Here is a 17,826-nt window from a genome sequence, read left to right on the forward strand (position 1 = left end):
TGTGTGATAATTAAATATTATGTATTGGTTGTTCTCAGTATCTTGAAGACGCCATTTTGATGACGGCGAGAGACGTCTGAAATGTATGAAGCTTGCTTGTTTTGAATTTGTCCTATATGTGCTGTGCTATTAAGGTTGAATAATCTTGTTTTGACACCGCACGACCTTTTCTTGTCTTTAAGTTTTGTCTGCCCTAAAGCGTCACAAACTATAATATTTAATAATTGGCAATGTTTAGAAAATGACTTATAATCTGGTTCTTTTCCGTTAGTTTTGACATGAAAGATCAATTCAATAACTTACAATTTTACATGCCTGATTTTGATTTTGTAGGATTTAAAAAAAAAAAATAGAAAAGGTGATATTAAACAAGATGTTCATCCTTCAATATTTGATAGCTGTGACGTAAGAAATATATTTATTTAAAACGGAAGAAATGAAATATTTCCAAAAGAAAGTTAGACTTTAATTTTCTAAAATGGAGTTTTTGACCAATTTTTTACTCGCTTATAAAGATTTTTAGAAATTCGAGAACAAAACTGGATACAGTTTAAAGAAATAATGAATTTAATTATAAACCAACTGTAAGCCTAAATTTTTATAGAGATACCAATTACTATGCATTTTAGGATAGTAGGCCTTAATATGATATTTTTATATAAAAACCACTTTAGTTAAAGATAACACAAACATTAAAATTAGTGAAGGTGTTAACAAACCTGTGGAGGATAGAACAATTTGCAATGTGATTTTAATGAGTCAAAGGAATCCTGCTTACAATTATTTGAAAGAAAAAAAAAACACTGAAATCACAATCAACTCTATTAGATTGATGATACTGTAGAAACATCAAAGTGTATCGATAGATTTATTGAATTTTTGAGATATATTATTAAGTTAATTATTATGATGAAAATTTTTTATCCTTAATAAATAAGTTATATAAATGGAAGAAGTATTTAATATTTAAGTTGAGCTCTATAACAAAAATAATAGTTATTTTTGAATTTTTTTTATATTATATAGTTTACTTCGATATTATAATATCTGTTGAAAAAGAAGATATATCATAATTATGGAAGATTGAATTTTTTTTAATTGGATACATGTTATTTTACTAAATGTTTAAATTGTAAAAATAATTTACATGAAAATGAAATATAACTATAAAAAAACTCGTTGGACTTGTAGATTTATTAAAAATGAATTTGAATCATGATTATTTCCTTTTAATTATTTTTAACTCGCTATCTCGCTTTCGAGCAATTCGTTGACTTTTCCAAGTTCATTGAGATTCTTGATTTTTTTTTTTTTTGTCACTTTTGGTATCATTTTTAGGCAAAATTTTTGAGTTTACATTTTTCTTTAACTATTTCAAAGTAGAAAAACTGTGAAATTTTGAGTGTACATATACGATTTTGACGTGAAAAAAATATCAATTTGATTTGAAAAAACGTGAAACTCGATTGAAATGTGATGTAGAAAACTTGTAATTGATGTAGATAAATTTGATTGAAAATTCATGAATTTTTTTGTAATTTATCAAGTGCGCTAGAACCTTCAAATATCTGCTACTGATGAGAAAAAAACAATATATTTTATTCATTTAAAGTTATTTTTGCTCAACGATAATGTAAAACTACTTCAATGCAAACTCTGTTGCCAAAATGTTTTTTTTTTTTAAATTAAAATGGATTGCCTAGTTCAGTGCCAAAGTAAAAAAAAAATATATGTTATTCTGATCAAAAACGTTTTTCCTCAACAAAATGTGGTTTAACTTCAAGTAATTGAATGATCACGTGTCTTGTTCCTATCAGTTTCAAAAAACTGCGCCATTTTAATGCTATTTTCAGTGCATCTACTGACATTGCAAAAACTTTGATTAGATTTATAACAAATTTTTAAAATCTCTACTGATTATCTAAATCCACTTAGCTACTCACGTTACATTAGGTTTTGTTGCTCGTCTTGGTTAACTCAACGCTTCTTCATGAGTGCGTTTAACGCTCTTCTACTAAGTTATATGCCAAAAAATTGACGGCCAATCAAATACCGTAGCACACACTACAACAACATATCTAGCAAGGGCGCAACAACAGGGGGGGGGGGGCAAGCGTATTTTGCCCCCCCTCTGAAACCTTGAAGTGGGGGCAAACGGGGGCAAAGAAAGTGCTGTGTAATCAATTTTTAGATAATAAAACTGCTTAAATAGCACCATTTTCCACCTTGAAATACAAATTTTCCCGGGACCCCCCACTTCAATATGGGGGATCGATGATTCTTTATAAAAAGGTATATTGCCCCCCCTTTGGAAATTTAGTTGTTGCGCCCCTGATATCTAGGTGCACTTACAACAGAAAATATTCACTTCCTGTACTTGCTTGCTATACTTATGACATGCCACAGCAAATATGGGAAGATTATATTGTGCAACACATGTCGTGGGTGCACTGTCAGACATTGCAGTAAATTTACGGATTTTACCACGAATCAAAAACTATAAAATCACATTGAGTGTAATATATTATTAAAGCAGAACTTTATTTAATCCATATAATGTATATACGTTAGGGGTAGTATAATTGTTGGATTATGTTTAAAATGATTTAAAATTACTACTGCATAACTATGCACTTGATTATATCTGTTTTATGGAGAGTTGTACTAGTTTCCAATGCCCTGTATAGCGTGTTAATAACATGTTGCAAGTAATTTAATTGGTTGAAAGTTAGGTCAAATCAAACATGGTAGTTTTTATTGTGGCTCGAAAGATATTTTGGTGTGCAGAACGCTTATTTTTCATTTTTCTGACGATCTGGGACATTCGTGGTATCTATACTTATGCAGGAAAGTGAGTAATTAGTTAAATGTTGCTGACGAAAAATTCTTCGTCGATTTTCAATTTCAAATAAAACTTCGTAGAAACTACGCCGTATTTTTACTTCCGAGTTGTATGTTTCGTTCTAAACAAAGGTAAACACACACAGACAAAATAAAAGCGTTCTTAATGTAGGGTAGAGTGGGGGAATTCCGATCATCGGGGTAATTCCGACCACTATCGATCTCTGAAATACCGATTTATTTGAGTCGTTTGTACGATGCTATGCTCTTCCGGAGGATAAATGAAGCACGTTCATATAGTTGGCGCGATTCTGCCTGCGTAGAGACAGCCGCAAGAGTATTTTGTTTATTGCGTCGATAATTCTTGTAAGAAATTTGGATCATATTATGTAAGGTAGGTAATAAAGTAGCCATAAGTAAAATCTGCAATTATTTGTACACAAGTAAACAGGATTAATATGAATAATAATGAACTTACAAATTGTTTTAACTTACCGTAAGTTACAGAAGATGCGAGTTTGTTTACACATGGTAATTCGGGGTAATTCCGATCAGTGCTGATCGGAATTCCCCCGAATGATCGGAATTACCCCAAATAGCATTTTAATCAATAAATTTTAATAATATAAAATATTTTAATAACAATTACGTAATACACTGTTCACAGATGCCTCGACATAGAGTACGAACAACACAAAAAGCATCATGGAATGCTGAAGATTATGAAGACAGATGGTCCCCCAGGTTCTTTGTATCAGTGTTCTAAGTCAGGCTGGATAAATGAGGAACTATTTTTAGCATGGCTAAAACATTTCAGTGACTTTTGTAAACCAGATCCTAACCATCCAGTATTGCTTGCTCTGGACAACCATTCCAGCCACATATCTCACGAGTCATATGAATTTTGTCGTCACAATGGAATAATCATGCTGTCTCTGCCTCCACACACATCCCATAGAATGCAGCCTTTGGATGTTGCTTTCTATGCACCGCTGAAGAAGGCCTATCACGGAGCATGCAGAAGATGGATGGTAAATCATCCCCACGAAAAACTCAGTCCAGATGAACTTTCAGGACTCTTTAACATTGCGTTTATGAAGGTAGCAACAATTGAGAAGGCAGTAAATGGTTTTCGGAAAACTGAAATTTGCCCTCTAGATCCAGATATTTTTTCTGAAGAGGAATTCTTTCCCAGTAACCTGCAAGAGTGGATAGGTCTATCATAGAAGGAGGAATTGAAAATGTTACCACTGTCACTTCTCCTTTTATTTCAAGTTCAACTACTGGGAACAGAATTGTTTCGCCCAATATGGATTTTACACATTCCAGTTGTGCTGGTCCTTCGTGTTCTTTCCAGGATGTGGCTCCAGTGCCAAAAATAATTTCTCGGGTCGCAATAGAGTCAAAGACAAGGCCTAGAAGAAAAAATTGCATTCTCAGATCCTAACTTCAACTCCGCAAAAGAAATGTCTTGAAGATGCTAGGGCAAAAAGGGCTGTTGCAAAAAAAAAAAGTTCGAATAAGAAAGAAGAAAGGACTTCATGGAGAATTAGGCCCAGATTCCCGGCCAAAAAAGAAACAAAGTCATAAAAAGATACTTCCAGTTAGTTCCTCAGAAGATGATGCAGTTGCTGATCCTTGTGATGACATAGAACCAACAATAAGCAATGCCAAAGACTTTTGCATTCTTTGTGGAGATGAAGGACATGACAATGAACTTTGGTATAGGTGCACTTCGTGTTCAGAGTGGGCTCATGCAGAGTGCACTGGTTTTGATACACCAGACAATTATATTTGTGACTATTGGAAGTCATAAATACCAATCACTTAAGAGTTGACTTTATCAGCTATAATTTACATTATTTTTATTTTGTCTGAACAATTTTTTTTCCATACAAAATATTTTAATTCATTTGCTTGTAGTGTGCTATGCATTTATTTGTGCTTTAAGTATTAGTTAAGTGACAGCCATATGTCCAAAATAATTTAAATATATTGGTGAATATAAATGATCGGAATTACCCAAACGTCGGGGTAATTCCGACCAAACATATGACTTATTAAAAATTTTTTTTTTCCCAAACCAATAACAATTTATTTATTTCTAATACCCACAAGTCAAGTCATAATATAGGAGAATATATATTCTGTTTTACACCTCCATTCCGTAACAAATTGTCATAATATGGACAATCTTGCTTAAGTGATCGGAATTCCCCCACTCTACCCTAAACTTAACATTTTTTTTGACGTGACGTCTAATAAATCGATAAACGCCGGCTGCACGCACGAAAAAGGATGACTCATTGTCCCGTTACGCTGTGTCTCGTTACGCTCATTGTACGCTTGCGCCGCATCTATCTCTTTTCCACTCGATTGGAACAACCATCGATTTGACTTTTTCGAGGCACATTAAACTTGAAACACTCCCATTCGTTTCCTACTTTTCCTATCATCGTCCTATCCTTAACAGAATAACACAGATTGGAAGAAGTTAAATAGCAAACATGTATAAAAGTTATAGTTAAAACAATCTCTTAGTTAAAGTAATTAACATATTTGAATTAATGAGTGCAAATAAAAGTAAATTTATCAATTAAATTGTAGACTTCATTTCACTCCTTCTTGGTATCCATACAATATAGTGATAATTCAATAAAAATTATTCAATTTTATTCATAAAACTATGCAATTATTTCATCAATGTTTTGTTATGACGTTGTCACGTTAAACTATCGACCGTAAACCGACTTTACAGACAACAAATTTTTTTTAATGTTTTCTTAATATACCACATATATTCTTTTGGATTCATGTCAAAAGTAAGTATACTCAGTATCCGTAAATTTATGAAGAATGCTGTAAATTTACCAAGATCCCTGGATAATCTGTAACCAGCGTTGATCGTAAATTGAAGATAAAAAATTTTAAGAGTGTGCAGTCTGAGCTCTCGGGCATGACTTGGTTGATTGCATCAAATCTGCATCCAACAAGTTCGGATAACCACTATTATTTGATATAATAGTTATATCATGTAAAAACGTTTCTATTTGTTTACAACAAGAAAATTGTATACCCGTAAATAAATCGAACGGAAAGATTTAATGAAAAGTTTTTTTTCCTGAAGATATAGCAGTGTGCTTATTTAAACTGTGTAGTACGTATGACTTCTTACAAGGGATTTGTAAAAAAAAAAATGTATAATGCATTTTAAGCTATTTTATTGTAGCTAACCAAAAACTATATTTGGAATAGTACACATTATCCAACACAATTAGGGTGGAAAACCATTAATGGTGGAAAAGTCTTGGCCTTGGCCGTAACGTACTGACATTAAACATACCTGTCTGTCTGAAAACAGTCTGTCTCGACTAGCTGTATTCCTGAGGATCTATGGAGGATACAGGATTAATTTGTATTTAGTACCAAAAAAAAACAGTAGGGCGGCGGCCACAATCAGGCCAATACATCGTGTAAAACAGTTTTGGCTGCGCTTATAAAACACGACATGGCGACGGCTGCGTCAATGCTACCTAATGTAACCTATAAATGGTATTTTTTCGGAAACCAGCAGTATTTTTGAAGTGCTGTTTTCAGGGTATATAGTCTGTAGTGTTCAAAAACACATTTACAATTATTTTTTTACGGAAAAGCCCGATCATAACAATTAATTAATAAATAACTTAAACTTTAATTGATTTAAAAATGGTGTAATAGAATATGATAATTTACAAACAAATATTTGTTTTGTTTATGACCACTATTTGAGTAGAATTCGTTTGAGATAAAGTATGCTTCATAGAATTTTAGGGGCAGCCCTTAAATGAACGGTTTCTTATGTCACAATCTCGTAAACGGACAACTGATAAAGCAAAGTAAACTGTACAACAGCTATAAGCAACAATAAATGTAGTCAAAGACCGCCTCAGCACACAAAATTTGTAACAATATGTTTCAATATCCCCAGATGTACACTGAGAGAATGACTGGTATCAGGAAACCTAAGCAGAGTTCGTCTGGGCAGGTAACCACTTTTTACCGTAGCCCAAAATAAGGAAATCGCGGAAAATATTTTGCTGCTGCTAAAATTATTTTTGGACTGACACAGATATAACTTCTGCCATTATCTTTTAAAATAGCTGAAAAAAAATAGAATCACAAATAATTTCAACAAAGAATAAAAAACACAGTATTTGATTGGTTGAATAGATTTCTTAAAATAAATTCTGGTATTAATTTCTGGAAACCTTGAAAAAATCCGCCTCTAAAGGGTTACAGCTTTTACTAAAGAAAAAATTCATAAGTTGTATTGAAACCTAGAGGAGGTTATGCATAAATACAAAATTAAATCAACAAACATTTAATGTAAACGAAACTGTGATTTATACCATCCAAAAAACAGTTAAAGTTCTTGGTCAAACATAGAAGAAACAAGTTGGGTCTGTAAAAAGCTGGGAAAGGGAAAAAACAGTTAATATTTGTTGTACGATAAGTGCATCAGAAAACTATTTTCCACGCATTTTCATATCCCCAGAAAGAGAATGAGTCACAAGCTTTGAAAAGGAGGGCCTGATGAAGCAATAAACAGTTGTTCAAAAAATGATTGGATAAACGAGGAGTTCTTTGCAGTCTGGATTGAACATTTTTCAATGAGAGATTGATCCGATGTTATTAATATTATACAACCGCATATCAGTCACAAAACCCTTCAAATATATGAATACTGTAAGTCGCATGTCATAAGTTATTGCTTCAATACCACCACAATCATCACATCGTCAACAGCCATTGTATTGATACCTTCTAGGGACCACTAAATAGTGCTTTCTAAATGAATGTAACTGTTATGCGAAGAACCATCCCTACGAAAAGATAACATCATATTAATTATCCTTTATGCTCAATAAAGCATACATGAGGGTAGCAAAGATAGACAATGCAGATTCTGTATTCGCTAGATTAGGAATATATCCACTAGACTCATGCAAATTTAGCTATGTCTGTTTCCGTCAACAACCTAGATGCAATATTAATGATGAAGAATTACGTGCACACGAAGATAAAACACAAGAGAGACACACAAAATATAACCAAAGTAAAATATTTATGACTAGGCCTAAATCTTTATGTAGATATTATTATTTTAAGCCAGCACCCACTTACAATATCAGCTTAGTCCTATCTAAACACACGCATGTTTACAAGAAACAACAAATTTTTCCTAACATAATAGTGTTCATATTTACTTAGTATTATTGAGTGTTTCTGGATAGGCAAGTACTATGTCTAGTAATGTGGCAGAAAATTGTGCAATAAAGCCTTCCTGTTAAAAAACCGATCGTGAATTTCAAGAGGCCAACATTTTAAATCAAGTGTCCCCATTGCACATCCTGTTCCTGTTCCTATGCTCCACCACACAAAATTTGCTACTGTTCCTACCCTCCAACACACAAAATCCTGAATCTGTTTCTACCCTCCAACATATAAAATCTTTCTCCTGTTCCTTCCCTCCAACACACAAAATCGTGCTACTGTTCCTACCCTCCAACACACAAAATCTTGCTTCTGTTCCTACCCTCCAACACACAAAATCTCGAACCTGTTTCTACCCTCCAACACACAAAATCTAGCTCCTGTTCCTATCCTTCAACACGCATAAATCATGCTCCTGTTCCTTCCCTCCAACACACACAATCGTGCTCCTGTTTCTACCCTCCAACACACAAAATATTGCTCCTGTTTCTACCCTCCAACACACAAAATATTGCTCCTGTTCCTTCCCTCCAACACAAAAAATCTTGATCCTGTTTCTACCCTCCAACACACAAAATCTAGCTCCTGTTTCTACCCTCCAACACACAAAATCGTGCTCCTGTTCCTACCCTCCAACACACAAAATCTTTATCCTGTTTATATCCTCCAACACACAAAATATTGCTCCTGTTCCTCCCCTCCAACGCACAAAATATTGATCCTGTTTCTCCCCTCCAACACAGAAATTCGTTCTCCTGTTGCGACCCTCCAACACACAAAATCTTGCTCCTGTTCCTACCCTCCAACACAAAAATTTACCAAGCACCAATCATGTTAAGTCTAGAAATAAACAGCACTCTGAGAATATTACCTCAACACCGATGAAGCCCGTCTTCATAGAAACAAGGAAGGATAGGTTATATAAAGCGACACAATTAGTAAAAACCCCAGGAAACTAAACGATCACGTCCAAGCAAGCAGAAAAGAAGAAATATAAACAAGTTAGAGTAGGTATGATGTGCAGACCTAGAAAAATTGTTTATTTTAAATTATTCGAAAGTAAAAACGAAAAATTGAAAAAAAGTGGAACCTTGTGATGATAACTCTTTAGATGATGTCAACCCGTTTGATAACAATATATTTATCGTGTGCAGAGTGTCTGGCATGAACAATGAATATGGTACAAATTTGTTCAATTTTCTGGTTGGTCACATTTCGAATGCAATGGGTGTGACACTCCAGGTTGTTACGAGGATGTGATTTTTGTATTGAAGCTCTTCATCTGAGAAAATATAGTTTGTTTGAATAATTAGCAATAACAGAACACTAGTACAATTACTCAACATTGTTGTAAGATAACCTACGTGAAAATAGAACGGGTGACTTTTCGATCTAAAATAATTGGTTGTCTGTAAAGTCGGTTTACGGGCGATAGTTTAACGTCACAACGTCATAAAACTTTGATGAAATGATAGCATACTTTTATGAATAAAATTGAATCATTTTTATTGAATTATCACTATTTTGTGTGGATACAAAGAAGGAGTGAAATGAAATCTACAATTTAATTGATAAATTTACTTTTATTTGCACTCATTAATTCAAATATGTTTATTACTTTAACGAAGAGATTATTTTAGCCATAACTTTTATACATGTTTGCTATTTAACTTCTTCCAATCTGTGTTATTCTGTTAAGGATAGGACGATGATAGGAAAAGTAGGAAACGAATGGGAGTGTTTCAAGTTTAATGTGCCTCGAAAAAGTCAAATCGATGGTTGTTCCAATCAAGTGGAAGAGAGATAGATGCGGCGCAAGCGTGTAATGAGCGTGACGGGACACAGCGCAACGGGACAATGTGCGTAACGGGACACTTTTTCGTGCGTGCAGCCGGCGTTCATCGATTTATTAGACGTTGTCACGTCAAAATTAATGGCCTTAAATATTTATGTAGATATTTTGTTTTAAGCTAGAACCCACTTTTAATATAAGCTTAGCCCTATTTAAATACATGCATGTCTCATAAAGAAAATAAAATATTAGTGTTAATATCTTCTTAGTATTAATGGCAGTGTATCTGGATAGTGTGGTACTACCTTCTGTAATGTGGTGAAATTACTCCGTACAATGGGGTAATACCGTCAAGTGCTGTGTTTGGCTATTTCTGTAAAATCACGTTTATATTGCTATAGTAAATAGAGAAAGGACATTAAACAAATACTGGATGAAAAATCTTTCATAAATAAAGATAAGTCATTTGAATGATATTTTTGAATGCAAAAACGAAATGAATTCTTCCTTGAGGTGGCGTCATTTTTCTACTTACCCTAATTGATGTCAAACGTTTTGTTAAAATATGTAAAGAACATAAGAGAATTTGTTGGGACGTATAAAAATTCTACAACAGTTTATAAAACATGTTTGATAACGTTATACAAAGTGAGTCTGAATTCGACCGACCAACTTCGACTACAGGTACATAAAATAACTTGAAAACATATTTACGACTTAAGGTTTAAAGTGTTTCCCAAGTCTATGATGTTGGGTGTGAACAACCTTTTTACTGTAAATAATAGAGAAAGTAATGAAAATAGAACACCAAGAGTCTGAATTATGTGTAATTGAACTAAGTTCTAAAACCACCGAGAATTTTGTGGTTGTAGTAAAATTATTTTATTGAAATAAGTGGAAATAACATTTTTATTCTTTCAAATGTTTTGTGGCGTGTTACTATCCCCAATTATTTCAATGAAATAATTTTTCTACAGCCACAAAGTTCGCGGTGGTTTTATAAACTTCGTTCAATTAAACCGAATTCAGACGCTCAGGTTATATCACAAAAACTTTCTCTATTATTTACAATTTCAAAAGTCGTTAAGCCCCAACTTAAAAGACGTATACCAGGACACTTTATATTATGAGTGTCATAGAGGTTTTCAACATATTTTGTTGTGATGTACCTGCAGCCGAAATTTGTCGGTAGAATTCAGAGCCGTTCTGTAGAGCAATGTAACACGTTCGTGTTTTGTCGGGCACAATTGCTTATCTCGACATACCAACGAACTCACCAGGAAATGTTTCTTAGTATCAGTAATTTATTTAATAGTGAGAAAATAATGTAATTAAAGTGATATTGTTGGTATAACATATTTTATTTAGTAATTATTTTATTCTCATGAAAAAAACGGATGTAGAAAATATACACTATTTTAAACTCTCTCAGGTATTTCGATGGAGGTCTTACTTCGTCAATATTTTACATCTATTTATGTCTATTAAAAAGTTTAAAGGAAAAAAAGCCATCCATATTCACTCAGTGTAGGTCTGATTTTATGTACGTGAATCATAGTTGTTACAATAAATGAGGCGGAATTAGGTATCATTGGCTCCATCTCTTACAAATCGTAGTGTCACACACAGATCTATTGTTAACACGTCATATTACAGTGCATTTTAATACAACAGGTGTTATTATATTTCCGCGTTTTATCACTAGAACTTTAACGATGCGCAAGCAATCCACATGGCAATAATCAGTGTAGTACAATAATCACCTCTGTACACATAATCACGAAGTGTGTGGCACCGATGGGCCCAGATAGCACAGGTTATGACTATACAGTCGCACAGTCACACAATCACCTAATAATCACTTGGTTATTTATAGCTACTGTATCTAAACGTCTTTGTGCAGAACTAAATGTAGTCTACTAATACGTACTCCTTTAGTAGGTATTTAAAATATGTACCTACTTTGGAACACAAATTTTTCTACTATAGGGACTTAGAAACACCACGCTCTAGGTATTATTTGTAAGCGGTTCAGAGCTACAGTTTTCTTTCTTTTTACAAAAAAACAGAAAATTTATCCCATTTTTAATGCTGATTATTGATGTAGTGCTGTAAACTTGACGTGCTATAAAAGTTCTCTTAAATAATATCTAACTTAGTATTGAGCAGGCCTATAGTTGAAAATGTTACTGTTTGATTTTGTAAAAAATAATATATAACAAAGAAATACAAAGTTAAAATTTTACACCCATTATTAGCCAACTAATAGCTGGCGGTGAAAAAGAGTCACTTAATGAAGTAATATAGGTAGATTTTTATTTTATTTTCCGAAAATACTTTTAAAAAATTTTAAATGTACAAATCTAAAGTCAATTACTATGCGATAATACTAACAAATTACACTAACAAACATTTCGTAAATTACATATACACAAGTTTATTAATTTTACATTTTCGTGGTGTAGGTACCTAATTTTACACTAATGTTTTAAATAACAAAATTTTGCTACAAGGCTTCGGTAAAAATGTACAAATGAAAAAATATATATTTTTTCAATAAAGTATGTGTTAAATAACACAATTGGATGTATACACATATATGTGAAATTACACATACAACAAATGTTAAACTAATCAAGTTATATTTTTTGTCACTACGCTATAGTTGTATATTCACACACACGTCATTGTAAAAGTGCATAACATTTGTCACAGTAAATTTACACAAGGAACTGAAAAAATACAATTTATTTTACTATCCAGACTGAAAAACACCCATTTAATTTAAATTAGGTTACTAAAGTCATATTCCCATTTCTTCGTGGCAGTTATTGTGTACGATAATCTTGAGTTTAAGATGCCTGTCTGATAAACAGAAGATCACGTGATCGACTCTCCGCTAGGTCACTCAGGACGTAGGAAGTGATTCAAAGTTGATAAATTGTTAAAATAAGTCTAAAGTACACATTGTTCAATAATAGCTACAAGCTACAAATAGTAAAATAGTTTTGAAAGTAGCATAAATTAACATGTCCATTGTTATTGTAAATTTAGGATACTCGGCTACTTAACGATGCAGTAAAATTAACTGGCACTTGTGGTAAATTTATAAATGCATGCATTTGCAGATATATATAACACGAAGTAAAAATACACCAGCAGCTATTGCATATTTACCAAACCATACGAATTGTAATTTTACACTAAATGTATGTGGCAGCAGTCTCCACTGATGTGAGTGTAATTTTACACCAACACGTGTTGGTGTATTTGTATTCTTGTGTTTGAATAGAAATAGACACCAACACGTGTAGGTGTAAAATTACACTAACATCGGTGGAGATCCTGCTATCACATACATTTTGTGTAAAATATACACACTTTTTTACAGTGTATGCAGAGAAAACATAACTAAATAGAACATTTATTTATAAACCATGTGCATATGCTACCTTCTAAACAATATGTAGTTGTACACGCTTAATTTGTTTTGTTCTTTAGTTGTGAGGAACTATATATTTATATTTTATGAAATAGTAGAAAAATGTTTGAACATTCAAACAGTGCAGTTTCAAAAATCACAAAAATTTTTAATTTTATTTGTTTTATAAATTAATAGTCCATTCAAATGATATACCTGCCCTTTTTAGTTTTCCTAATATTTTACTCAGATTTCTATTTTGTTATTTTTTTTTAAATTCATGTTTTCAATGTTAAAAACTTGGATTTACAATAAAAAAATTCAAATACGTTTCTAACCCCAGTATTTTAACAGAAATGTATTTGTACGCTTTTTTGTCCAGCACTATAGTTCAATCGATATTCCTTTAGGGAATATTGTAGTTAACATATCAACAACAAAATTACATTATCAGTTTAAAAAAGGCCTTCTAGGGCTTTATGCACTTTTTTCGTTAATGTACGTCAATAGAAAATTTTACACAGCTATTCCGTTACACTTCAACATTTTATTTGATTTTAAAATAAATAAAAAATTGAAGAGAAATATATTATAAAAATTAACACTTTAGCCTGCTGCTACCGAAAACTTAAAAATACTAATAGTCAAGCCCTAGAAGCCTTTTTTAAACTGATAATGTAATTTTGTTGTTGATAAGTTAACTAGAATATTTCCTAAAATAATATCGATTGAACTATACTTAGTGCCGGACAAAAAAACACACAAATACATTTATGTTATAAATAACTGCGCTTAGAAACGTACCTATTTTAAATTATTATATATTTTTTTGTAAATCCAAGTTTTCATCATTCAAAACATGAAAAATTCATGTTTTCGGTATCAGCAGGCTATGTACAACAAAATATTTCATGTTTATAATATTTCTCTCTTCAAATTTTCATTTATTTTAAAAACAAATAAAATGCTGACATGTAACGGAGCACTGGATAAAATTTTCTATTGACGTACATTAACAAAAACCAGTGCATAAATGACAACAACCCCGCAAAAGACCATTCCTGCTGACAACTGGGCAAAGCTAGACTATACCTGCACATTGTTCATCCAAGGCTTTTTGATACTGTGCAAAGTACGACTGTAAATGCTTATTGTTGCATTGTTCATCAGTAGCTGGCTGATAACGATGCAATGCTAGGCTGTAACTGAGCATTGTTTATCCATAGTTGGCTGATAAATGTGCAAAGCTAGACTGTACCTGTGCATTGTTTAGCCATAGTTTGCTGATAACTGTGCAAAGCTAAACTGTACCTGTGCATTGTTTATCCATTTTTGGGTGATACATTTGCTCAGTTAGACTGTTCCTGTGAAAAAGTCAAATCCGATTGAAAAAAAAAATTGTAAACATGTAATTTTTAATTTTATATTTTCAGAGACAAATTTACCATTCTTTAATAAATATCTAAGTGCTCAAAAATCATTCAGGAACTATAGTTATGCATCAGAATGTTATCAGGCGTAGGTACTGCATTTGAAATGTTTGAGATTTTAAAAAACCTTAATCTGAGTACTTGGTGTTCTGTTCAATTTGTAGGCCTACTCTGATGTATTTTTTTTTAAAAATTAAAACTGGTTCTTCAATTAATATATATATATATAAAAGGTGATTAAATTCTAAAACAGTAAACAAATAAATATATGAATAAGATGGTATATAAAATATTTCACAATTAATAACTTCTTGAGCACAATGCAAAATAATGTTTATTTGGTAAATTGACATTACTGTCACAAACCACTAACAAAATGATATATTATATCGGCTTCAAATACATACTGTTTAAATAATTAACGAAATATTTTTAATTATATTTACTAATTTAAACTAGCTAGAAAAAATACAAAATTAATAAAGCTAAAACAAGAAGAGAGAGAGAGGGGAATTAACAGGTTTTCGTTAACACCTGCACTTCAGTAATTACATGATCTGGTAACGAAATAAAAATTCAAAAAAGGATTAAAAAATACGAAACAAAATTAAGACTGCCAATGGCAAACTAGGTTTAACAGGCAACAAAGGTTACCAACAGAGCAGAGCCATAGATAGCTATTAACAACACGTAACAAAGCAAGCAGAATAAAGAATATTAAACGAAATACAGCCAAACACGCCGAACAGACATGTAGATGTAAGTTCACCATGCTCCAGAAAAGTACTTGGCCGGCAGGACCAGACTAACGAGACGAATACACATGTGAATGTGGGTACACACTGCACTGATCCAGCAGAGTACTTGCCAGCCTGGACCAGACTAACACGGTTAACAGACATGCGGATGTGGGTTCACACTGCTCCAGATGAGTACCTGGCAGCCTAGACTAGACGTGTGAGGCGAACAGACATGTGGACATGAGCTCACACTGCTTCAGCAGTGTACCTGGCAGCCTGGACCAGACAAACTAGGGAAACAGAAATGTGAACATGGATTCACACTACTCCAGCAGAGTACCTGGCAGCCTGCACCAGACGAGTAGTGCGAACAGAAATGTAGACGTGGGTTCACATGGCTCCAGAAAGACTTCCTGACAACTCGAACCAGAAGAGCGAGGCGAATGGACTTGTAGATGTGGGTTCACAATACTCTAGCAGAGTACCTGGAAGCCTTATCCAGAGAAGCGAGGCGAACAGACATGTGCACGTATGTTCACACCACTCCAGAAAAAAACCCTGACAGCTCTAACCAGACGAGCGAGGCGAACAGACATGTAGATGTGGGTTCACACTGCTCCAGCAGAGTACCTGGTAGGCTCGGACCAGCAGCTGAGGTTACGAGGCCTCGTCGCGCGGCGGGTACTGGCGCTCGCACTGCGTCACCTGCTCGAACACCCTGTCTATGCGCTCGTTGAGGATCTTGACGCTGTGGTCGGGGATGGCGGGCAGATAGTCGGCCATGCCCGGGTCCCAGGCGGAGAAGGCTTCGCGCAGCAGCCTGCCGACGTCGCGGTCGCGCCTCAGCGTCTTGAGCGCCTCGGCCGTGGGGCGCCGGAACACGCACAGCGAGCTCAGCAGCGTCGCGTGGTAGCGCTCGTACTTGGCGAGCAGGCGGTAGCCGTGCAGCAGCCCGCTCTCGTTGTCCAGGAACACGAGCAGTCCCGAGTCGCGCCGGCGCGCCAGGTTGTGCGCGGGCGCGTCCATCATGGCGGGGTTCCACTGCTGGTTGAACAGGTTGTTGACGACGCGGTCCAGGTTGGCCGTGAGGTAGTCGAACACCACGAGGTCGGTCCACTGCGCCAGGCCCGCGAGGTCGCCGCGCAGGGGCACGTCCCGGGGGTGCAGGCGGCGGTCCGGCGCGCGCAGGCGGGCCGGGATGTAGGCCGCCTCCAGGCGCGACACGTTGCGCGTCAGCACGACCGCGCGCTCGTCCTGCCACTGCGCCTGCGCCACGCGCGGCTGCACGCGCGCCCACTGCGGCGCGCCGCGGCGCACCAGCGACAGCGCGGACGGCACCAGGTTGCGCAGCCCCAGCAGCCGCCCCAGGTAGAAGCTGAAGATCTCGCCCTGGATCTGGTCGGTGTTCTGGCGGTAGCGGCAGCACGCCTGCGAGCCGTCCTCGAACACGACGCGGCGGTTCTGCATGCGGCCGCAGCCCTCCTCTAGACGCACCGCCGCGGAGCTGCGCACCAGGTCGCGCCAGGCCTCGTCGTCGGCCACGTCGTAGCCGCGGGGCAGCGCGGCCTCCACCTGGCGGCCCCAGTAGCAGCCATCCAGCAGCGCGGGGGAGGCGTCGGCGGGCGGGGGCGGCGGGGGCGGGCCGGCTGCCCTAGCGAGGAACGACACGCTGCGGTAGGCGCTGGCGTTGCGGGCGGGGCTGGCCAGCGCGCGCGGCCAGACCAAGCACGCCAGCAGTCCCAGCAGGAAGGCACGGCCTGCGCAGCGCGAGTGCCACGAGGCGCGCATCACGCAGCCTGCACCATGGCCCGCGCCGCGTCACCGACTCGTCCCGACCTGTTCGAACCTGCTTGCACAGGCCGTGTGCGCCAGCTCCGCGCTGCTCCGACACAACAAGCCGGCGCGGCCTGCGAGGCGAGTCTGGCGCCGCGCGCATGGCAACAGGAGTGGGAGAGTTGTCCGGGGGAGGGGGTGGAGTAGGAGGGGGAGGGGAGGACACCTGGGACAGTCGGCGGCGCGGGAATGAAAAACGAAGGAGCGTGGAAGAAGACGAACAATTACAAAAAAGAACAAGTAGAATATAAAAAAAGAGGAAAAGCGGTCCTCGCGCCGGTGACTCCTCCCATGAGGCAGTGCCTTGTGTCTCACGACCGCTCTGCGCCAGACTGCGCCGGACTGCGCCGGTCTGCGCCGGACTGCGCCGGACTGGCGGCGAATAGTTCACAGGCACTCCGGTCCGGCAGCGCAAGCGGATAAATGATTTAGAAGTTCATCATTTGCACTTCTTATAGGACTTCACTTGCGGCCATTTGTGACGAGTGCGTACGAGCGAGAGAAGCGTTGTGCAAA

The 17,826-nt window shown here is 36.6% G+C and overlaps 1 protein-coding gene across 1 annotated transcript; it reads right to left on the reverse strand.

The window, feature by feature from the left end:
• Positions 1-9,854: 9,854 nt before the first annotated feature.
• LOC134529108 (extracellular serine/threonine protein kinase four-jointed) lies at positions 9,855-17,382 on the reverse strand. The gene has a single exon (XM_063362847.1). The coding sequence runs from the start codon at positions 17,263-17,265 to the stop codon at positions 16,135-16,137; it is 1,131 nt and encodes a 376-aa protein (XP_063218917.1). The 5' UTR covers positions 17,266-17,382; the 3' UTR covers positions 9,855-16,134.
• Positions 17,383-17,826: the final 444 nt, after the last annotated feature.

The sequence above is a fragment of the Bacillus rossius genome, chromosome 2 (assembly GCF_032445375.1).
Source record: "Bacillus rossius redtenbacheri isolate Brsri chromosome 2, Brsri_v3, whole genome shotgun sequence".
NCBI lineage: Eukaryota > Metazoa > Arthropoda > Insecta > Phasmatodea > Bacillidae > Bacillus > Bacillus rossius.

Coding starts and splice junctions, on each gene's coding strand:
- LOC134529108 (XM_063362847.1), bottom strand. CDS start 17,265: ATGCGCGCCTCGTGGCACTCGCGCTGCGCAGGCCGTGCCTTCCTGCTG.